At 36.5% G+C, this 23,632-nt stretch overlaps 1 protein-coding gene across 4 annotated transcripts in view; it reads right to left on the bottom strand.

The window, feature by feature from the left end:
* PHF3 (PHD finger protein 3) overlaps nt 1-22,141 on the bottom strand; it is an 85,809-nt gene extending 63,668 nt beyond the window's left edge. Inside the window, exons 1-2 of one of the 4 annotated variants that reach the window (XM_050788636.1) lie at nt 21,786-22,141; nt 11,293-11,561 (exon numbers count right to left, since the gene is read on the bottom strand). In XM_050788636.1, coding sequence (XP_050644593.1) covers nt 11,293-11,536 — 244 coding nt within the window. In that variant the 5' untranslated portion in view covers nt 11,537-11,561; nt 21,786-22,141. Of the gene's footprint in view, nt 1-11,292; nt 11,562-21,785 lie in introns of those variants that run through there. The other 3 variants (XM_050788637.1, XM_050788641.1, XM_050788642.1) reach the window with 3 other exon arrangements.
* Nucleotides 22,142-23,632: the final 1,491 nt, after the last annotated feature.

Here is a 23,632-nt window from a genome sequence, read left to right as displayed (position 1 = left end):
ACTAAAACAGAGCACAAAAAAGTCACAGCCCAGAGTCCAAAGAAGCTGAGGCTTAAGAGGCTGTGAACAACCTTGTCCAACAAACTTTTAGAACCTCTAAAAATGAAATGATAGATAGCGTAAGTAGTGAGCTGGGCTAGACATTAAGGATTAACTGAAAGCCTTAATACTGAGAGGTCAACCTCATCTCCTCCCCCACCTGAATACCCAGCAAGGCCTACAACCAAGCACTGAACCCAAAGTAAGAGAAAGTATTTTCTTAACCCTGAACTTAAATTGAATGAACTGAAGGAAATAGGACAGTTATCACCTAATGATAAGGTACTTCTTACCCTGGTTCCCCAAAATAACCTTAGGCTATCTATCTAAAGCCTACTTATCCCACAGCAAAACATGACTAGACTTCCTATTAATTGTAAACATTAACAACCAACGAAAAACAATCTGACCTTTGGGGAAAGCATGCAGTACTACAAGAAAGATCAAAATAAACAAATACAAAAATTAATTCAGACTATATCTAAAGAGACACTTATTCAGTTGACCCTTGAACAACATAGGTTTGAACTGTGCAGTTCCACTTATATATCAATTTTCTTCTATCTCTGCCACCCGTGCAACAGTAAGACTAGCCACTAGCCCCTCTTCCTCCTCCTCAACCTACTCAACATGAAGATGAGGGTGAAGACTTTTTTAATGATCTACTTCCACTTAATGAATACATACTCTCTTTTTGATGATTGTCTTAATATTTCTCTAGTGTACTTTATTGTAAGAATACAGTATATAATACACATAACATATAATATACAAAATATGTGTTAATCAGCTGCTTCTGCTATCAGTAAGGCTTCCAGTCAACATAGGCTATTAGTAGTTAAGTTTGGAGAAAGATAAAAGTTATATATGAATTTCTGAATGCAAAGAATGGAGGTTCTGTACCCCTAAATCCCACATTATTCAAAAGTCTACTGTATATCCCTGTGAGAATAGACTACTACCAAAAACATGGAATAAAGAGGACACATGAAAGATTTCTTAGAAACAGTAAAATATTTGTCAAAATGAAAATTCAAAGAGGTAGAAAATATGGCAATAAATATCTAGAAAGATATAAAGCAAAATGTTGGAAAGATGCAAGAAATAGGTAAAAAGCACCAGCCAACATCTGTCTTCCAGGAGTTTGCAGAGAAAACACAAGAAAAGTTCCCAGAGTTTAAGAGAACACGCTCCAAATTGAAAAGGCCCACCAAGTGCCCAGGAAAATAAATGAAAGGCTAATGCAGATATATCACTGCAATTTCAGAACATCAAAAGGTAAAGAGAAGATCCTAAAGCTGGGTTGGAGGAAAGGTAACCTAACAATGCAGCAAGCCTTATGTAAGTATCAGGCAACAGAGCAGCAACATTAAATGCTAGAAGGCTAAGAAACAACGAGATAAAATTTGAAGGAAAAGTAACATTCAACTTTGGATTCTATGTAAAAGCAAATCATTAGTCAAGTATGAGGGTATTAGAGGGTATTAGAAAATTACCAAGGACTTCAACAAAGAAAGAGGGTATAGATAAAAAAAAAAAAAGAAGATGGAATACAGGGAAATAATAGCTCTAATTAAGGAGAGCAGTAAAGCTCAGAGATAGAAGATAATATAACATGCCTAGAAAATCACAAACCCAGACAGGGGGCTCTGGGCAACAGATCTCCAGGGGAAAAATGAATTCAATAGACAAATAGTAGGCTCAAAATCTTGGAAAACAAAGTCTCTTGGAACAGCACAAAAATGCAAGTTTATACACGCTATACACACACACATACAAACACACAGTCAGCAACTGTACTAGAATAAAAACTGTACTAGTCGTGGTCCAAGGTGTCTTGATTTTTTTAAGGGTTTCAGGAATAACAATGGAACAAATTTAAGCAACAGAAGAAGAAACAAAAACTATCAGAGATACAGTAATGAAGATTGATTTTATTTCACATTTTAAGTTAAAAAGGCAAAAAAATTAGTCAATGCAAAGTACCACTAAGATGTATTCAGTTTTATATTATGTCAAGCTAAGGAAAGCAAAAATAAATGGAAGCAAATAGAATTAAAACAGAAAAGCCACAGAATATGCAAAATAAAGACTTCAACTGTTCCCTACTCTGGATTTTCTGAATTTATAAAGTGATATTTTAGTATTTACATTAAAAGATATATATGTTTTATCTCTGAGTTCAATTGTTATTTTTGTTTTAAGGATGGCTGCAGCAATGACTATGGAAAAATAATCTGAAAAGAACAGCACAGTCCATTAGAAATGTCTAAAGCAGAGCCGGGCATGGTGGTTCATGCCTATAATCACAGAATGGCTTGAGCCCATGAGTTCCAGACCAGCCCGGGCAACATAGCAAAACCCCAACACTGCAATAAAAAGAAAAAGAAAAAGAAGAAACATCTATACAGAAGAGCAGTCTATAACCCAGAAAAAGCGTAAGAAATAAAATGACAAGAAACAAACTGAACTAAGAGCAATTAAAGCTACTTACATAAATGTAGTAGTTATCACCATGCTTTTAAGCTATATTGCATATAATTTAAAGAAGCTATGAAATACATAAAGCCAACCAATAGAACTTAGAACTAAAGTGAACACAAAAAATAATTTGTATTTCTTTTTATAAAAAGAAATAACAGTTTCATGGATAATTTAGGTTGGAAAAGACCTAAAAAGGTCACCTAAAGCCAGGCACAGTGGCACACGCCTGAAATCCCAGCACTTTGGGGAGCCAAGGTGGGCGGCTCACCTGAGTTCAGGAGTTCGAGACCAGCCTGAGCAACATGGTGAAACCCTGTCTCTACAAAAAATACAAAAACAGGCCGAGCGTGGTGGCTCACACCTGTAATCCCAGTACTTTGGGAAGCCGAGGCAGGTGGATCACCTGAGGTCAGGAGTTCAAGACCGGCGTGATCAACATGGAGAAACCCCATCTCTACTAAAAATACCAAACATTAGCCAGGCATGGTGGCGGGTATGGTGGTGGGCGCCTGTAACCCTAGCTACTTAGGAGGCTGAGGCAGAAGAATTGCTTGAACCCACAAGGTAGAGGCTGCAGTGAGCTGAGATCACGCCATTGCACTCCAGCCTGAGCAACAAGAGCGAAACTCTGTCTCAAAAAAAAAAAAAAAAAAAAATCAGCAGGGTGTGGTGGCACGCACCTGTAGTCCCAACAACTAGGCAGGCTGAGTTGAGAAGATCACTTGAGCCTGGGAGGTTGAGGTTGCAGTGAGCTGAAATTGTACCACTGCACTCCAGCCTGGGCAACACAGTGAGACCTTGTCTCAAAAACAAAACAAAACAAAAAAGAGATCACCTAATACAAATAACTATCTGATGCCTGAATCCCCAGTGAAACACCTCAGTCAAAGGGTCATAACCAGCAAAAGCAAAAATCCTATATGCCCAGCAAGGGAACCTATTATTCCATTTTGGAGAACCACAAGTTCCTCCTTTTAGCCACTTAAACTCTGCCTCCCTCTAACTGCTACCTAAGGGACCTAGGTCTTTCCCTTTTATTCATAAAAAAGTCAAATCTCTTGTCAATATGATAAACTGTCAAATATCTATGGCAGCTACCAGGTCATACTCTTTTGATCTTTCAGCATTTCCTCTTCTTCCCTAAGTTACAGCTCTAATTCTATAAAGTACTTACCTCTCTTTTATCTTTTGCTCTCTTCAAAACATACTCCACGTTCAACTGAACCCCTCTACGTAAAACTCAAAATGATATTTAATCTTAATAATCAATCTTATAGAAATTTTTATTCTTAAAGGGTAAGCATGTGCTTACAAGGCTCATCAGTTCATCTTGTTTAACATTTAATTAAAAGTACATACTTTGTCTTAACCAATGTATTTCCATCTCATCTGCATGGCTACACATACTAAATTTGTATTTTTCATGTTAAACATGATTCTCTCTGTAAAAATAAATCTCCCATCAAAGAAAAGCCCAGGACCCAGTCTTCACTGCAGAATTCTACCAAACATTTAAAGAAATACCAATTCTCAAACTATTCCAGAAAATTGAAGAGGAGGGAATTCTTCTTCCTAACTCATTCTGTGTGGCTAACATTACCCTGATACTAAAACCAGACAAAAACACATCAAAAAAAGAAAATTAGAGGCCAATATCCCTGATTAATAGAAATGCAAAAATCCTAGCAAACTGAATCCAGCAGCACATTAAAAAGATCACTCACCATGATCAGGTAGCATTTATCCCAGGAATGCAAGAATGGTTTAACATATGAAATCAATAAATACGATACATCACATCAACAGAATGAAGAACAAAAACAATATGATCATCTCAATAGACACAGGAAAAGCAAGTGATAAAATTCAACATCCCTTCACAATAAAAACTCTCAGCAAGTTAGGTATAGGAGAAACATATCTCAACACAATACAGGAACGACAAACCACAGTCAACATCATACTAAGTTGAGGAAAGTTGAAAGTTTTTCCTCTAACATCTGAAAGAAGACAAGGATGCCCATTTCCATTCAACACAGTACTGGAAGTCCTAGCCCAAGCAATTAAGCAGGAGGAAAAAAATAAAAATAAAGGACATCCAAACTGGAAAGGAAGAAATTAAACTGTTTATCTGCACTGTTAGAACTTAAAAACAAATTCATTAAACTTGCGGGATACAAAATATAACATACAAAAGTCAGCGGCGTTTCTATATACCAAAATAAACTAGTGGGAAAAAAAAATCAAGAAAGCAATCCTACTCACCAAAAAATGTAGAACACGTTGGTATAAATTTAACCAAGAGGTTAAAGATCTCTGCAAGGATGACTACAAAAAAACTAATAACAGAAATTAAAGAGAACACACACCAAAAAATAGAAAGACATCCAATGTTCGTGGTTAGAAGAATTAATATTGTGAAAATGACCATATTACCTACCAAAAGCAGTGTATAGATTCAATACAATGCCTACCAAAATACCAAAATACATTCTTTACAGAAATGGAAAAAGACAATCCACAAAACCACACACACAAAAAAAAATACACAGAAGCACCAAAAAAAAAAAAAAAAAAAAAAACCACTAAATAGCTGACGTAATCCTGAGCAAAAAAAAATAAAGCTGGAGTTATCATACTACTAGACTTCAAAATATACTACAACGCTATGATAACCAATACAGCATGGTACTGGCCTAAGAGCAGACACGCAGACCAATGGAACAGAATAAGAAACCCAGAAATGAATCCACATATTTATAACCAACTGATTTTCAACAAAGGCACCAAAACAATCATTTGGGAAGGAATAATCTCTTCAATAAATGGTGCTGGGAAAACTGGATATCTATGTGCAGAAAAATGAAACTAACCCCCATCTCTCTCCATATACAAAAACCAACTCAAAATGGATTAAAGACTTAAATGTAAGATCCAAAACTAAGAAACTACTAGAAGAAAATGGTGGAAATGCTTTAGGACACTGGTCTGTGCAAAGATTTTATGGAAACCTCAAAAGCACAGGCAATAAAAGCAGAAGCAGACAATTGGGATTAGATTAAACTAAAAAGCTCTGGACAGAAAAGGAACCAATAAACAGAGTGAAGAGAAACCTATAGAATGGGAGAAAATATTTGCAACTGACCCATCCAACAAGGGATCAATATCCAGAATATATAAAGAATTCAAACAACAACAACAAAAGCAATCCAATTTTTTAAATGGGCAAATAAGCTGAATAAACATCTTTCAAAATAGACATACAAATGACTAACAGGCATATGAAGAAAATGCTCAACATTACTAATCATCTGGGAAATGCCAATCAAAATTACAATGAGATATCATCTCAACCCATTTAGAATGGCTATTATCAAAAAGATAAAAAATAATAAACACTGGCAAGAATGTGGAGAAAGGGGAACTCTTACACACTCCTGGAGGGAATGTAAATCAGTACTGTCATTATGGAAAACAGTATGGAAGTTCCTCAAAAAACTAAGAACTACCATATGACCTAGCAATCCCACCACTGGACATAAATAGCTAAAGGAAAAGAAATCAGTATCTTTGCACTCCCATGTTTATTGCAGCACTATTCACAATAGCCAAAATACGAAATTGACCTAAGTGTCTACCAACAGGTGGATGAATAAGAAAATGTCATATATATACACAATGGAATACTAACTATTGAAAAAGAACAAAATTCTGTCATTTATTGGAACACAGATGAGCTTGTAGGACATTAGGTGAAATAAGCCTGGCACAGAAATATAAATACTACATGCTCTCAGTCATATATAGCAGCAAAAGAGTTGAGCTCAAAGAAGTAGACAGTACAACAGTGATTACTAGAGTTGGGGAAGGGGAAGGAGCAGGAGGACTAGCCAAAAGTTTGTTAACAGATACAAAATCACAACTAGGTAGGGCACAGTGGCACACACCTGTAATCCCAGCACTTTGGGAGGCCAAGGCGGGCAGATCACTTGCGTTCAGGAGTTCAAGATCAGCCTGGTCAACATGGTGCAACCCTGTCTCTACCAAAAATACAAAAACTAGCTGGGCATGGTGACAGGCCCCCGTAATCCCGGCTACTCAGGAGGCTGAGGCAAGAGAATCACTTGAACCCGGGAGGTGGAGGTTGTATTGAGCCAAGATAGGCCCCCTGCACTCCAGTCTGGATGACAGAGAAAAACTCCATCTCAAAAAGAAGGAAAAAAAAGAAAAATTTACAGCTAGATAGGAGGAATAAACTCTAGTACTCTATTAACACTACAGGGTAACTATAATTAACAATTTATTGTGCATTTCCAAATAGCTAGAAAGGCAGCTTTTGAATGTTCGTAACACAAAGAAATGACAAATATTTGAGGTGATAAATATGCAAATTAACCTAATTTGATCATTACACATTGTACACATGCATAAAAATATCACTGTACCCCACAAATATGTACAATTATGTGTCAAAAACAATTTTTTAAAACTCGATTCTCAAAAATAAGTTATTAGTGTAAAAGGTTCATTGAAGCACAGAAGCTTTAAAAAAAATCAACAAGTACTAATAATAAACAAAAACAGTGAGAAGACTCCAGTGCAGATATAGAATGAACTTATATGTGTACCTGGATTCAGAGATGTAATTAGTATGCACAAATAGCCCCACCAACCCCCAAGAAAGCAAAAATAGGGAGTAAAATAATAAATATCTAAAAACTGAATTTTACTAGACCAGAGAGCCACTATGTTTAGTTCAATGTCCTGTCTAACTGAAAATGCTGTCCAAGAGAAACATGAAGCCATAAAACCCAAAACTTTTTACACAAATCTCAGTGACACACTGGTACACCAAACCTTTTTTTCCAGAACAAGTGCAATATAATTTTTCCAATATTACATAGATGAATTCTGTCTAGTGATAAACGAGCCTCAAACTAGGTATGATTAAAAGTTTAAAATTCATATGACAAAAAAGGGACTAAATCACACTATTACTGATAGTTTTACTAATTGTAAAACTAGTCTTAACATGTATTACAACTATTACAACACTTTGCTTGAAAGGAAAGCAGTGCAAGCTAAAATTATATTAAACAACATTGATGTCATATAATATCAATGTCATTTATGATAGGAAAGCAACACATGATGTAAGCAGGTGTTTTCCTTTAGTTGAAAAAATACTCAATTACACAATATGAATCAACTCTTCCCAAATATTTGGGATATCTGTAAGAGTTCAATGACTTTTTAATTTGCTTAACCTCCAAAAACCATATGATAGTAGAGAATTTTTTTTTAATTAAAAGAATGATGATTTTGCTAGCCATAATGCAGCCTTGAAAAGACATCTTGGTTTCACTGAAGGATGCAGTAGCTACAAGTAGTAACCTACAGTAGCAGATAAAAGTGCTATTTGAATGAAAGGCTGCTCTAAACACTCATGTTTCTACAGTATGTCTGTTTTGTTGGTCTTAAAACAATGTTGAATTACATTATAAAAACTAAAGACATCAACTTACAGTCACTGAACATTTATTTTCAATATACCATATCAAGAAATGGATTGTAAACACAAGATTGTTCCACACTTATGAATCACAGCTGTCAATGTAAAAAGGGAACACGTTTGTAAAATGAGAGACAAAATAAACATTTCTTCATAAAACTGATGCTAGTAAACACCATTGCAGTGATTTTGAATACACTCCTCAAGTGGTATATATACACAGTATATTCAGTATCTCAAACCTATTACTTGGGAAAATATTGTGCTGCTCACTCACTAGAGGTTAAAAAAGTGTAATAATGGGCACATCTAAAAACCATAAGCAAACACTACACTTAGAGATGAAGTAATACTTGACACAGTCAAAAGCATTCAAAGAAGAATGCTGGCTGCTTTCTCTCAAAACGAAACAATTGGCACCCCAACTTTTGTGTATCCAACAGAGCATTAAATGTAATTTTCTATGTTTCTTATTTTTATAATTTTCTAAAACTACGATTTTTTTGAGACAGCTGAAATACAATCCAAATCACTATGTCAACAACAAAAACACTGGTCCGAAACCAACTTGGTTCACCATAACAGAAAAGATGATGTAGCAATTATTTTGGTAGCTAATTTTAGCACTAAGGTTACAAAACAGCCACGATCTATAGCTTTCACTGGTCTAAGGAATATAAACAGGATTATTTCCCTGCTTAGCTTCAATGAAAACAGCTAGTAAAAGCCTATAGTGCCAGGAACAACAATCTGGGCAAGAACTATGTTGTTTTTATTTAAAAACAGCTGAAGTTACTGAAAGTTACTGTCCACACAGGGTTTTCATCAATAATTACAGTAAGATTTCCCAGGCCAAGCACAGTGGCTCAAGCCTGTAATCCCAGCACTCTGTGAGACAGAGGCCGGAGGATGGCTTGAGGCCAGGAGTTAGAGATCACCCCGGGCAATATAACAAGACCCTGTCTCTACCAAAATAAATAAATAAAAAAATAAATAAATAAATAAGATTTCTTCTTTGCAATTATCTCAAATCTAACAAAAAGTTAAAATTTTTTTCAAAAATGTTTTCCATTTTGCTTTCAGAAAATGTGTGGGCCTTTTACTGACCTAAATATCCCAAAAGAACTTTGAAATCAAGATAAATCCCCTGCTAGATGGCACAATGAAATTTAAACAATCTTAAACAGAAAAGCCTTATTAAGTTTCCCCCACATATTTCCTTACATATCTTTAAAACATACACACTACACATATATCAATGTAAACATTCTGCTACATAATCAAAGATAAATAATTGTAGTAAACAAATTTTAATATCAGAAAATTTAGGAAGTAATTTAAGTTCCTAAATTTAAAAGTTTATTTAAAAGATAACAGAATCATAAACAAATAATAAATCATAACTCAAAAAATTTCTATGTACTTACAAACGTGCTCTAAGTCTTCTATTAGCAAAAGAGATGTATAACAAAACTGAAAAGATTTTTCACATTAATAAAAACTTTTCATATCAACAGAAATCAATTTTAAAAAAAGGACAGGAAGTAAGAATACAAGTATTACTGTAGAACTGGAATTTTATAAGCAAAAAAGTCTAACAAGATGACACATGTGTCAGTTCCACATCCAATGTAACACCCTTGAAGGTAACTGGAGTTCCAGCAAGAACCATGTTAATATTAAATAAATGATTTTCCTGAATTTGGACTAAACTAGGAAACAGTGACTATACAACTAAACACTGTCAAAGGTGCTTAACAATAAAGATAATTAGAGCTACTATACTGACACAAGCACCAAAGTAAAAAATTGAACAATGCATACATAAAACAAAATTTTAAAAGCTTTAAAACATTTAGAATACAACAACAGAACAATGTAAACCTAAGTAATAACACAATACAATATAAATAATTCAGAGATACACTATTAGCAAGCAATTCAAAAGACCTCAGTTTTAAGGAGTTGTTAAAATGAAGCTTCCTAGTAGCCAGCGTTGAGGTCTTAAGGCAGAGTAACCCGACAAACTTATGGGTGAACAGCAGACCACCTATTCCCAACTTTAAGTATTGCTATATTAAATTTAAAATATACATAGAAAATGTTTTTAAAAATGAAAAATATGCTGAACAAACTGTACAGGAGAAAATGTCTAGTCAACGAAAAACAAACCAACATCACATAAATCTGAGAACTATTTACTCTAGGGAATGGTGAGGGAAAACCTTACTTTTCCATGGGAAGCTGATTTTACCTTTACCTATAATTTTACTCACAGAATAGCTACTAATAATTGCCACAACGTTTACAGTAATATTTTCTCTGCTTTATAAAAGAAAAACTGTTTTTTTATACATTAACATGACAAAGTAATTTCTTATTAAGAATAGTTTAGCCTTACAGAAAAGTAGTTACTTCAACTATAGACCCTTTTCTGTCCAACAGAAATATAATGTAAGACACATACGTAATTTTAAATTTTCAAGTAGTCACTTTTTAAAAGGCAAAAAAACCAAAACAAGTGACATAAATTTTAAACACAAATATCCAAAATATCACCTCAGCACATAAGCAACATTAAAAAATTGAAGAAATTTTTTTTAACTTTTTTTCATACTGAGTCTTCAAAATCTAATGTGCATTTTATAGCACATCTCAATTAAGACCAGACTCATTGCAAGTGATCAATAGTTACATGTGGCTAGTGTTTACTGTCCAGAGCAGCAGAGGTATAGAGTTCTTTCTCTGGTTTTAAGATACATGCAAAAAATACCAAAGGAGGTGAAATGGGAGCAAACAATGTAAATATTTCAGGGGCTGGGACGTATGCTGAGAAAGGTCAATTCAGCCATCCCCCCTGACTCCAGCAGGCCTAAGGTGACCACATGTTTCAATTTGCCGGGCAATCCCTATTTATTCAAGAGTCCCAATTTATACCTGTTGTCATGATGTAATTATTAAAGTACTCGCTGTAACTCTAAAAAGTGTACCATACTGGATAATAAATTATATGGTCACCCTACCTATATCCATAATATCCTTGAGGATAACTCCACACTCCTTGGAAGAAAATTTAAATTCTAATTCTGATGCCTGGAAAAGAAGCTCTAAATTCAAAGGAAAGAACCCTAAATTTACTACTACCCTCCTCATTAAAAAAAAAAAAAAAAAGAAAAAAAGAAAAAAAGAAAAAAGAAAAAGCTGCTGAAAATTTATTTTAAATTGCAGACTAAAAAAAAAAAAAAAGTAAGAATTACCTGTTGAACAAGGCATCTGGAAATTGGGATCATTGCTATCCAAAACAGGCAAACAGAACTGGTTACTTGCAGATCCTAGCATAGGATCCTTATCGCTGAGCATGTTCTTCAGCGAGTCCTCTAAGACATTTTGACTTGCACTAAAATCCTCACAGACTTCATTCTCCAGGTTGGATCCTAGAAATAGGGCATCATCTAAGTGTTCAGTAGGAATTAAATGATTAAATGTATCAACTATATCCATGAAGACTTCTGTGTGTCTTTCAGCCCTATAGAAAGACAAAAAAAATACCATAAGAAATAAAGCTATCAATTGAAAATCACCTAATACCAAATTATTTTAATAGTTTTGAGTCTAAGAACACACTTAAGGTATTTCTGAATTGTTGTTTAAAAAAAATCCTCACTTGTTTTTAGAATATACATTTGGAAATGTAGAACAAATCTTTACTAATGTTTCTTCATCATGCATGTAGTATATCATTTTACCAGAAATTCTACTAAATGTTTACTCAGTTCATTATTTTTAGAAAAAAAACTATGTATATAGTCCATTAACTTGACACATAAGAAAGAATTACAAGGCTTAAAGCATAAAAACAATTGATTTTAACCACAACCTTTTCACAAATTAAGCATCAGACACTGCTTTTACAATAAGTCCACATAAAAGAGCTAAAATCAAGTAGTTTAAATTTTTATCCCATACCTATTAAAACCATAAAGTGGCCTTGCTTTATTTACAAAGTATTAAAATTATTTAAAGAAAGGTAATACATATAGACAAAGGGCTTTTATTGTGGGGGTAGGGGCGGAAAATGAAAAAGAAACTATTAACCCAACAAATCAAAACTTAAAAAACTACACACGCACACAAAGATGTGCACAAATACACCTTTTTTCAAGGTCCCCTTTTAGGAGAAAAACAAGATAAATGACACAAAGACAATCTACATCATGTATTTAGATTTATTTTAGTTATGTGTGGTCTATACAAGTATCAAGTTAGTCTCCCATTTGAACTGTACCTACATTGCTCAGCAAAAGTCATTTCAAAGCTCTACAGGAGCCTCAATTATGAAAAGTTAAACCAATTAAGTTGAACTAGTTTGAGAGAAAACTGAATCAACATATTTTAGAGGGTAGAAAGTCAACCAAAAAAAACTAATATTAATTTAACCAAAAAATTCCACTGATTAACCTATAACATCTTGGGCTCCTTAATTCCAAGAGTTTTGAGATTAGCTCCAAATCTAACAAAATTTCCTCAAACTAGTCTTGAATTCTCTCCCCCTACAAAACTGAGGGAAGAATTTCAGATACATGCTACTGGTTATATATGTCATACTGTACTAAAAATTTTACCAACATTTATATAATTTAAGCCCCAATAATAAATAGGGTCTATTATCATCCTTGCATTATTTTAAAAAATGCACTTGAATAATTTAAATGTCTTCCCCAAAGTCACAAAACAGAGCCAAAATTCTAGCCTAGGTTTCAAGCTCCACAGCCCATACCCATTAGTGTTACCCTTTCACACTGAGCTAAGGGCTGAGATGATCTGACTTATTAAAGGCTCTCTAAAAACAATTTTCCTGCCAGGTCCAGTGGCTCATGGCTGTATTCCTAGCACTTTGGGAGGTGGGCAGATCACTACAGCCCAGGAGTTGGAGACCAGCCTACGCAACAAGGCGAAATCCCATCTCTACAAAAATTAGCCAGGTGTGGTGGCGCGTGCCTGTAGTCCCAGTTTCTTGGGCGGCTGAGTTGGGAGGATCATTTGAGTACCGGACGCGGAGGCTGCAGCAAAATCAAGCCACTGCACTCCAGCCTGGTAACGAAAGAGCCCGACTCTGTGTCAAAAAACAAACAAACAAACAAAATCCAAAAAAAAGATGAATTGCAAAAGGGAACGTGGATACCTGAGAGATGACGGAAATGTCCTAAATCTTGATTGCAATAATGGTTTCAGAAATCTGTTCATTTTTAACAAATGCATTTATTATACCTCAATTAAAAAAAAAGAAAAAAAAAGAAAAATTTCCTGTCTCACAAAAGTTAATGCCCTTCTAAGTAGAAGAGTTTCGGTATCTCTTCTCATTTTTTTCCATTTATTTACATTGAAATGTTAATAAAGCACTGAAAGAAAATGCTAACTACAGACTTGCTGCTTATTTTACATGCATTTTCTCAACTGACAGAAAACTGTAGCTAGCAATGCTGAAGAAATCTCAGGACAAGTTCCTTTAAGAATTCCCTACCACACTATATGATCTCAGCGCCAAAGAAAGTCTCAATTATCATACATCACCAATACTTCCGCCTTATATGTTTTCAGGTTCCAAAAAAAATTTTAGTATATTAAATTCTGGTAATTAAAAATAATTTATGAAAATATTTACTAAATGTTTACAAAATTAAGTAGAACTACCAATGAATTCATTTATCTGAATGTGCTGGAATCCAGTACTGCAAGCCAAAGCCACCTCCACTTCAGAGAGTTGCATCCCAATTAGTAATCTTTTTTCTCAGATCAATCAAAAAGAAAAAAGGTAGTTTCAGCTCTAGAAACAAATGGCTAACTTTCCTTCAAAAAAATGATATGCTGAATCTACTGAAAAAGTAAATGCACTTGTTACCACAGCAACATGAGGCTAGCAAATTCTGCAAACTTCCTATGAGGTCTTCCTATTGTACCAATTATACGCTGTGAGCTTTCAAGTGATGGGAACATTCACAACATTCAGAAGTTATGGTCACAAAGCTCAAGATCACACAGCTATAATGAAGACCAGGCCATTATAACTAGTCATCAACAAGCAATTTTTTTGTTTGTTTTCAATAATACTGCTATGAGTGAAACCATCCCAAAACCCTTTCATGGCTTCAGAGCCTGTAACGTATTTCTTGAAGATCAATTTTTTTTAAATAAAGCATATTGTAAATAAAATGGGTCAAGCTTTCCAGTATTGTTTTTAAGTCAAAACTATTACGACTTATAAAGTATGTTTCCCCGGATTGAAACAGGCATTATCAGGAAAAAGGTTTCCACAGTTACAAGTGGAGACAGACTGAAGTTACATTTCTTTAACGATACTGTTTATTCATCAAATGTTTATTAAGCAGCTACCATTGTGTGAGACACGTTTAGTAGGCTAATGAAAATGGGAATATTCTAAGAACATAGTAATAAAGCGTTATCACATTTGTGAGTCCAAAGAAGACAATTTCCACAGGACAAATCATAATCCTAGTGTTTCGTGGGACACGTTTTAAGAAAAATTATTATAAATGAGTGAGAATAATTTTTCTTACGTGGTTCCAACTGGCTCTGGAGGTAATTCCAAAAAGAAAATGCCAAAAATGAACAGTATGTAGCCATCCAAAAGAACTCCCTTGAAAGTAACATTTATTGGAGATATAATTCATTTTTAAAAATCAGTTTCAGATATAAAGTGATCAGTCTCAAAAATAAAGTAACTCTAATGCTAAATAAGCAAACAAATTAGCCAAATGTAGAAATATTTACTCACTTGTAATGGATACACTAATCTACTAAACGCAATGTGGTACCCTGGATTAGATCATGGAACAGAAAAGGGACAGTAGCAAAAAAAACTGGTAAAATCAGAATAAAGTCTGTAATTTAGTTAACAGTAATACACCAATAATAATAATATCTGTTCTGATAAAGGCACTAGCTTTATGTCAGATGTTAATAATCAGGGAAACTAGATAAGAAACACTACACACCCTTTGCAGCTTTTCTATAAATATAAAATTATTACAAAATAAAGTCTTAAAAAAACTAAGAACATTCTGGGATACCTAGTAATGTGGCTAACAAAGACAATTGGATCTAATTAAGGGGGGAAATTAGGAGCCAATTTAGTATCTTTGTTAATTAAACAAATTGTCTAATTTAAACAAATCTCTGTTTCTTAACACTAAAATTCTACTTAAATGCTCCCCTATATTTGGCATTCTAAATTTAATAAAACATAATAAGCCTATATAGGGTGAATTTTAAATGGCTAATGTTATGTGTATATCCAATTAAATCAGTATTGGTAATTTGGGAATATACATGTTAAAGTCAGAAATTGTTTCTGGGTAAACTCATGTTTACAGACAACAGAATATATGCAGCTAAGTATGTAAATGAATAATCTGCATAATTCAAAATTATTCATTTACTCATACATGTATTAAGCATCTAATACAAAGCATTTTAAGTCTAGTGAAACGAACCCATCAAAAAGTCAAAGAACTCACAATTCAAAACAACATAAATATATATAAACAAATACAACACATATAAACATCACAACAAAATGCTAAGTGCCGTATTGAAGGGCTGCGAATAATATCACAGACGAAGGTAAAACTGAGGAAGCTAACAAAGGCTAGGCAGGTGATGTGTAAGCTGGATCCTAAAGATCCAGAGGATATTCCAGGCAAATGGAACACCATCTCTTAATTACAAATGGCTGAGTTTGGTCCTAATGGACTATTTATAAAGACTCAGAATACAACTAAAAATAATTAGTACTAATTTGCCAAATAAAATTTAATCTGAGTCCAAAGATATTTCCTGCTTTAAAATATGTTTCATCTGTAATTCTCAGAGAATTATACTGAAGCCAGGTTTACTTTATACTAACAAAACAGCCTAATTATTTTATAAGTGTTTCAAGTATTAATAGAATGCAAAAAGATGAGATTTAGAAAGTGTCAACAGCAAAAAAAAATTTCACTTTAGGCCAGGCACTGTGGCTTACACCTGTAATCCCAGCACTCTGGGAGGACGAGGCGGGCAGATCACCTCAGGTTAGGTTAGGAGTTCGAGACCAGCCTGACCAATATGGCGAAAACCCGTCTCTACTAAAGACAAAAAAGATTAGCTGAGCGTGGTGGAGGCTGAGGCGGGACAATAGCTTGAATCTGGGAGGCAGAGGTTGCAGTGAGCCAAGATCGCACCGTTGCACTCCAGATTGGACGACAAAAACAAAATTCCATCTCGAAAAAAAAAAATTATACTTTATGAAAACTCACTTTAAGAGCAAATTAAAATTCTCTATCCCAGCTTTTTAAAAACACCTTCAAAGTAAACCTATGAATTCTATTATTTCCTAAAACACACACACACATACACGCCTAACAATAAATCACTAAGGCTATCAAAGGCCAAAGAGGTTATGTACTAAGATGAAGTACACTCTCACGTAGTCCACATTTGTGTCTGTGGGTGTGTGTGTAGGGGGGTGGTGTGAGGGGAGCACAAATATATCAGGAGACTAGTATCTCTGACGAAAAGTTATACAGGGCAATAGTAATAGTGGTGGTGATGGGGGATTGGTCTATGATAGTAAGTGAAGGCCTCACAGCGTTCTGAAGTGAGGTAGTTACCAATGCATAAATGCTGAAGAGCAATCCAGACAAAGTCCTAGAAGTACAATGGTCTTAAAAGCAGAGCACACTTGATGCCTTCAGCCCCTGTACCATCGTTTAAATTAAGCAATTTCATCAGGCATGCTTACTAAAAACAAATTCCTAATAGGCAGTAGCAGAAGAACAAAACAACTAATAATAATAATGATAAAACAAAACTTCTTGTGCTCAAACTTCAAGACAGGCATTGTTCTACATGCTTTATATCTATAATTCTCAATCAGAGGTGAGTATGCCCATGCAGAGAATATTTGCCATGTCTAGAGACATTTTTGGTCATCACAACTGGAAAGGGTGCTATTTGCATCTAGTAAACATACTATAAAGCACTAGGACAGCCCCCCACACACACACAAAATTATCCAGCCAAAAATGTCAACAGTGCCAAGTTTAAGAAATTCTGCTCTACATTTATTCATTTAATCCTCAAAACAACCTTATATTATTATCCTGATTATATAAAAAATGAAATAAAATTAAATTAGGATCAAAGAGATTAAATGATTTGCCATAGTAGGTGACGGAGCTAAAAGTTGTTTGTTTTTATTTGTTTAAGCTATCTCCTACAGGAAAAACAGAGCTAAAATCTGAACCCAGAAAATTTCATTTAAGAGTCAATGCGCTTATGACTGCCCTATCTGTTTATAAGGTTAAATTCACTGGATGTTGACTGTGTGCAAGGCATTATGCTAAACAAATTAAATGCATCATGCCATTTAATCCTCAGAACCAAACCATTACGCAGGTACTATCATTCCCAACTTACAAGAGAGGGGCTAAATAGCAAAGTTACACCCAATATTACCAAATAAATAAGTGACAGAGCCAGGACTCAAATCTACTCTGCATTACACCAAGGTCAGTTCTTAACCACTATGGTATAACAACACTGAAGATGAATCATAGGTTATCCTTCGAGGACAGAGTCAAAAATTAGTAAGTGGTTAGATCATGTGGTATGACACAATACTACAAAGTACCATTCTACAAAGCAATTCAACCTAGTCATCTACTCTACACCCCCACTTCAAATTCTGGTTCAGTTTCGTTAATTAGAATCTATTGGCAAGACATCATTAAAGAAAGCAAGGATCATAACTTCTTTTCTAAACGTATCTGGTAAAAAGAAGATATCAAGGTGTCTGCTGCACAAAGACAACTTAGACCAAAGCAGACCTAAGGCCCTAGGAAAGGATTAGAAGATGTTGAAACTGGCCAACGCAGAATTACAGTAGCCAACAGTAACAAGAATAAGTTAACTTCAAAGTTTACAACTATATTGGCATTATATCATAACTGACATTATAAGCATTAGGAATTTGAATAAACCACCAAAGTAGTGGACCTAGCTCATCATTAAAACTATAGCCTAGGTAGTAACAGCCCAAGCTAACATGTACCTGGCACACACTATATGCCAGGCCCTGGGTATCATATGCATTCTCTCATTAGTTCCTCACAGCGGCCCTGTAAGGTACGCGCAATTATTAGTCCTTTCTCTTTAGAGCAAACTGAGACCCAGATAATTACATAATTTGCCCAAGGTCACATACCCAATATTCCCACATTTGAACCCATTCCTGAGCCTACACTTTACACTCTATATAATGCACTCTACACATTAATTTTTATGCTTTTAATGTATCATTAATGAAATCTTAAAAAAATGCTAGAAACAAAAGTGACTCATCCTTCTTCCAAAATAAAGCAGGAATATGCACTTAGCCACCCTCTACACATAAAAAAAACAAAATGTTAGCCTCAGTGCATATGAACATCATTAGAGGAAAAGCAATTTATCAGCTACAAACTTTTCCATTTATTTTCAGTCTAAAACTTTATGTTTTCATGTGCCCAGCTCACATAAATTACAAGTGAATTAAAATATTAAAGTTCAGCCTTTCTGTATAACCTACCATGCTCTTCAAAACTGTCTAATAAAGTTAAATTATGCCAACAGGTTAAAACTTCTGGAAATATCTTAAAATTTTTACTCAACTATTTCTCTATATCCACTCTTCATTGTATAATAGTCATAAAATTTTAAGATACCATTAAAAATGGTCTAAATTAAACACATTACACAGGACAGTAACTGTCAGGTCCACACATAAAGCAATGCCTCATACAATGCCTTTTAAAACTCTTGATATTTCCCCCTTTAACTCTAATACACTGATTAACATCGGATGTCCATGAATCTTGTTTCCCAGTCTATATCTTTACTGAGAATAGAAACAGTTTTAGGGTCTCATGTATGTTTAATCACATCAATACTCTCAATATCTTTCCGTGTGTAATCAAAGGGCAACAATTAAAGAAAATTTTTTGACTGTGTTCTCAAAAATGCAACAGTATCATAAATGTCTAACAGTTTGCCAAGTAATTTTTATAGTTGAAAAAGTGTCTATCCTTCTGAAAAGATACTCCAGAATTCTGAGAGGGTGCTCCAAGAAGAAATAAGAGAAACATAGTCCAAGACGTACTTTTCCAGAAAAGAAAAAAATCCAGTAGCCACTTGTCAGAAACAATTCTTGAAATGCGGATGAATAAAAACTGTTAGAAATCAGCACCCCAAGAATCCTGAACTCCTTGACACTGTGTGGTGAAATAGTTATTGGTAACACACAAACCTAAACGTTGACCAAAAAATCTCATAATCTCATTAAAAAAACAGAAAAGTTATCTCCAGAAAAAACATATGTAAAAAGGATTTTATGAGAAATTTAAATGGATCTTAAGAAAGCAAAATACATCAAAAAAGCAAACACCATCCCACCATGTTAAGGAAGATAAACATCATCTATTTTAGTAACTGAAACACAGAATTGTATGTATAATTTTCATTTACCAGTTTTTCCAAATAGGCCTCATACTATGAAAAAAATCTAAGCTCTTGATTTTGCAACACTCCAAATTGTCACTTGCTGCCTCCCAACTTTTATAAGTAATACATTACATAAGTGAAAGTCAAAGACTGTCAACCTTTCCTAGGGGATTCCAATACTCAATAAAATTTAAATTTTAATAACATGGTTTGAAATGATTAAAGACAAATTCCTTTCGATTTTTCTATCTTGAAATGTGCATGTGATCAAACCAATTTTTTACCTACATTTACATAAAACACTTCTCATAGGTGACTTTTCCGATTATGCAACATATAAATATACCGTAAGATCAACATGATAAAGTTATCTGAGGTCTATCCCAACAAGAGAGAATACATAACTAATTCAGGTGTATGCAAAAGCAGTAAAATAAACTACATTTTTCTATTCTTCAATAAATGAACCTATAAATAATGTAAATAAGAGGCAAACTTTGGTCCCATCACTGGCTCATTTTTATCATTTTGACAAATCACCGGGTACAGCTATCTGAAAAAGCTTAAAATCTAAAGCTGCAATCTTTTTAAATAAAAGTAGCCGATTTCAGGACTGATTGTGTGGCTCAATCAGAGCAATCATCACTCCTAAAAGTCTCTGCCACTAAACTCTGCTACTATCTCCAGAAAATGAAGTATGTATTGTAAAATAATAACAGTGAAAATGACAATGATGATGATGAAGTAAAGAATCATTATGGTAATATATAACCAGTAAACAGATGAATGAAGAGAAAAATTAGGGGGCAAAGGTCTAAGTGATAAATAAAGTTAAAAATTACTATTTAACAATAATCTTTACACAACACCTTTTGTGCTGTGGAAAGCAGCTATAAATTCAAAAACATAAGTATACTACAATAGAAAGGTTTCTGGTTCTTTGACTTAACATGTCGCTCTATCACAAACACACATCTTTTTCTACAAATATTTTCACAGTTCCAAACATTTCATTCAGGAATCAAAAAATGAATGATTGAGGCGTAGTTTTGTTAGATTCTAAGCAATCATTTTGACAAAGGGAAGACAAGTTCCACCCCAAAATAGTAATTAAATACAACAACGTACTGTATAAGTACTCCCTATGAAGTTTACTGCACTGGTTTTTAAATTTAACTTAAGATAGTAAAGTTAGTATTTAGAGAAGGCTCAATAATTGTTCTTTTTAAATTAAATACCTCTACATGTAATGCAGATTAGGACTAGAATATTAAAGCAGTGTTGCCACTTAACATTAATCCATGAACATATTCTACGCGTGACTACTGGAAAGCACTAATAACCACCCCAATCTAAAGTCTCTAGGAATTGGCATTTAAAAGCCCAAAGACGGAAAAAGGTCACCTGACCCGGCAACACATCCTGAGGGAAAGGAGGGACACAGGACTCTGCGCGATATCAACATTCTCTCCCTTTCTACTCTCCGCACCGCCCCCGCCCCCCGTGTCAGGTGATCAGTTATTTAGCACCATTAACACGTACGTATCGACAAGTGGTTCACTAAATTACATGTATTATCGGAAGGCAAGAGTCTAGGCTTCTCATTTCAAACTAAGCAAAAGGAGTCGACAGTGTGGGTCCCGGGCACAAAAGCGCGCGTTAACTGGTGGATAAATGGAACAGCAACTCTCGTCTCCAAAAAGCAGCGGCAGGGAGCAGCCTAGCAGCCAGGGCCAGTCCCAGTTTCCCGAAACCAAGGCCCAAAGCTCCATGCTCGGGCTCCTTGAAAGGGAAGAGGCCCTAAGCCGGATCCGGGGGCCTTCGAGCAGGGCCTTCCAGGCAGCGCCCGCCGTGCCTTGGGCCTGCGCGCCCGTGCCTCAGCGGCAGCGGGGCGCACTAGCGGCAGACGGCTGGGTACCAGTGGTCGGGAGAGAGGCCGCGGTCCCGACCCTCCGCCTGGCGACCGCGTCGCTGCGACTCCCTCCCCAGCCCGCGGTCCAGATGGTCCACAGGCGGCAGAGGCGCGGCCCAGGTAGGCCGAGAACGTTGCGCAAGAGGCCGGAGAGGCGATCTCTCGGCTGCGCGGGAGAAAAGCGCGGAGAATCCGCCGCGGGAGGGGCGGAGAGGCCCGCGGAGGCGCTGTGCGTGTGGAAGGGGATGGGGGAGGGGAGGATTGCCCGTCTCCCTGGCCGCGGCCACAGCCGCAACTCACCCAGCTCCGCCAGACGAGCGCTACCACTGGCAGCAAGAGGAAGATGGTGGACGCTGCCGCCGCCGAAGAGGAGGAGGAGGGGGCCCGGTGGGTGCCGCGGAGAGGGGGTACGCGCAGGACGTCGGCGTCGCTGCCACAGCCTCTTTTCCTCCTGGGACGGAATAGCTGCTGCTGACGACACTATTTCTGGCTTCCGCGCCGCCCTCCTAATCCTCGTTGCAGCCGCCGCCGCCCTGAGCCCGAAGGTCGCTTGCCGCGTGGGGACTGTGCGACGGCGCGAGACCCCGCAGCCATCGGCGTGCGGCGGCGGCGCGGGAGCTGGAGAGGGGCCGCGTCACGTGACCCCACTGTTTACCGTTCCGGGGGCCGCGGCCTGCGTCGCTGCCGCGCCTGCGCGCTGTGGGGCCTCGAGCGCCGCGCCTCCGTGGGGCCCCGGGCTGCTGCACTCCCCGGCGCTGCCGCACCCCTCCCTGTCTTCCGAGGACGCGGCACCGCCTGCGGGCTTCTAGCTCACACCTCCGGGCCGTCGGGAGGGGCGAATCAGAGGAGCGCTTTTTCTCGATCTTAATAAGCACTAAGGCATCACAGTTAATATAATATTCATGCGCAGCTCCCCAACCCCAGGTACTTTTTATTAATTGACTGTGAGTTCAAGAATGGTAGAGTAGGATGGAGTAGATGAGCCCTCTGCCCAAATATCTGTGCTGGCTCGACACAGCAGCCTTACCATTAACTACCTCCGTTACCCTCACCCTGCATGGCTGGTCTACCTCAAGACTCAAACTGCTCCCTCCAAGAAACATTCTCGGTATCCAGTAAGCAGTCTTCAGAATATGGTCCCAGGTTTCCCTGAGGGGTCGCCAAGACCTTTCAAAAGAGCCTCCATTTCTTTGCCAGGAGCATGTGTCTAAGGCCAAATTTTCTTCCCACCCTTCAACCAAAACAGCATATAGCAGCTGATTCAATGCAGAAACAGATAAGAGAATCCAGCCATCTTCTATTAAGCCAGACATTGAGGAAATTTGCAAAAATTTTAAATATCACTCTTTTTATTAATTTGGAAAATATACTTTTCATAAATACATTATTTGTAGTAACAAATATTGTGTGGAGGTCCAGAGACAAAAAGTTTTGAGACCCACTGGTCGAGCAGACCCACTGGTCTGCTTCCACAGACACTTGAGCTAACCCCATCTCAGCCTTTAATAAGCACTGTGAAGTAATTGTTGCTTGTCAGTCACTCCAACCAAAAGGAGCTCCTTAGGGACAGAGTTTGTGGCTTTTATCTGCAGGACCATTACAGTATTCAGCCAGTGTACCTGCTGAGCACCTTACTGTGTGGTCTGCACTGTTTTAAAACCTTTACAGTACTTGTTGATTTAAGCCTTAGACCAACCGCAGCCCACATTGTAAGATTAGTGCAGGGTGGAAGAATAAGTCACAGGCATGCGGTGAAGATCTGTTCTTTCCTCTCTCTAGTCTTCTGATACTTTAAGCACTCCCAATACCAAATGCTCTTCTACAAAGGAGGTTTGGGTTGTCCTGATTCCACTGGATTCCTAGAGTTTCACCCCATGTCTTGACTAATGAATCCCTCAAGACTTTGTTTTACAATATTGTTGTAATGTGTTTTTGAGAAAGGAAAATAAAAATGAGGTGTTGTTTTTTTTTTTTAATTCTCACTTGGGATGTCTGGGATGAATTATAAAAATAAGCCTAATGTTATCTTTACTCTTCTGGTGGATCTCAGTGTGAGATTTCAAAAGGGCATTTGGAAAGAATAAAATTATTGTTATAAACAAAATCCAACCCCGAAGGAATTCAATAGAGTAGAACTTGATAAGGGA

This window comes from Macaca thibetana, chromosome 4, assembly GCF_024542745.1.
Source record: "Macaca thibetana thibetana isolate TM-01 chromosome 4, ASM2454274v1, whole genome shotgun sequence".
Taxonomy (NCBI): domain Eukaryota; kingdom Metazoa; phylum Chordata; class Mammalia; order Primates; family Cercopithecidae; genus Macaca; species Macaca thibetana.
This window is presented reverse-complemented; position numbering and strand designations above follow the sequence as displayed.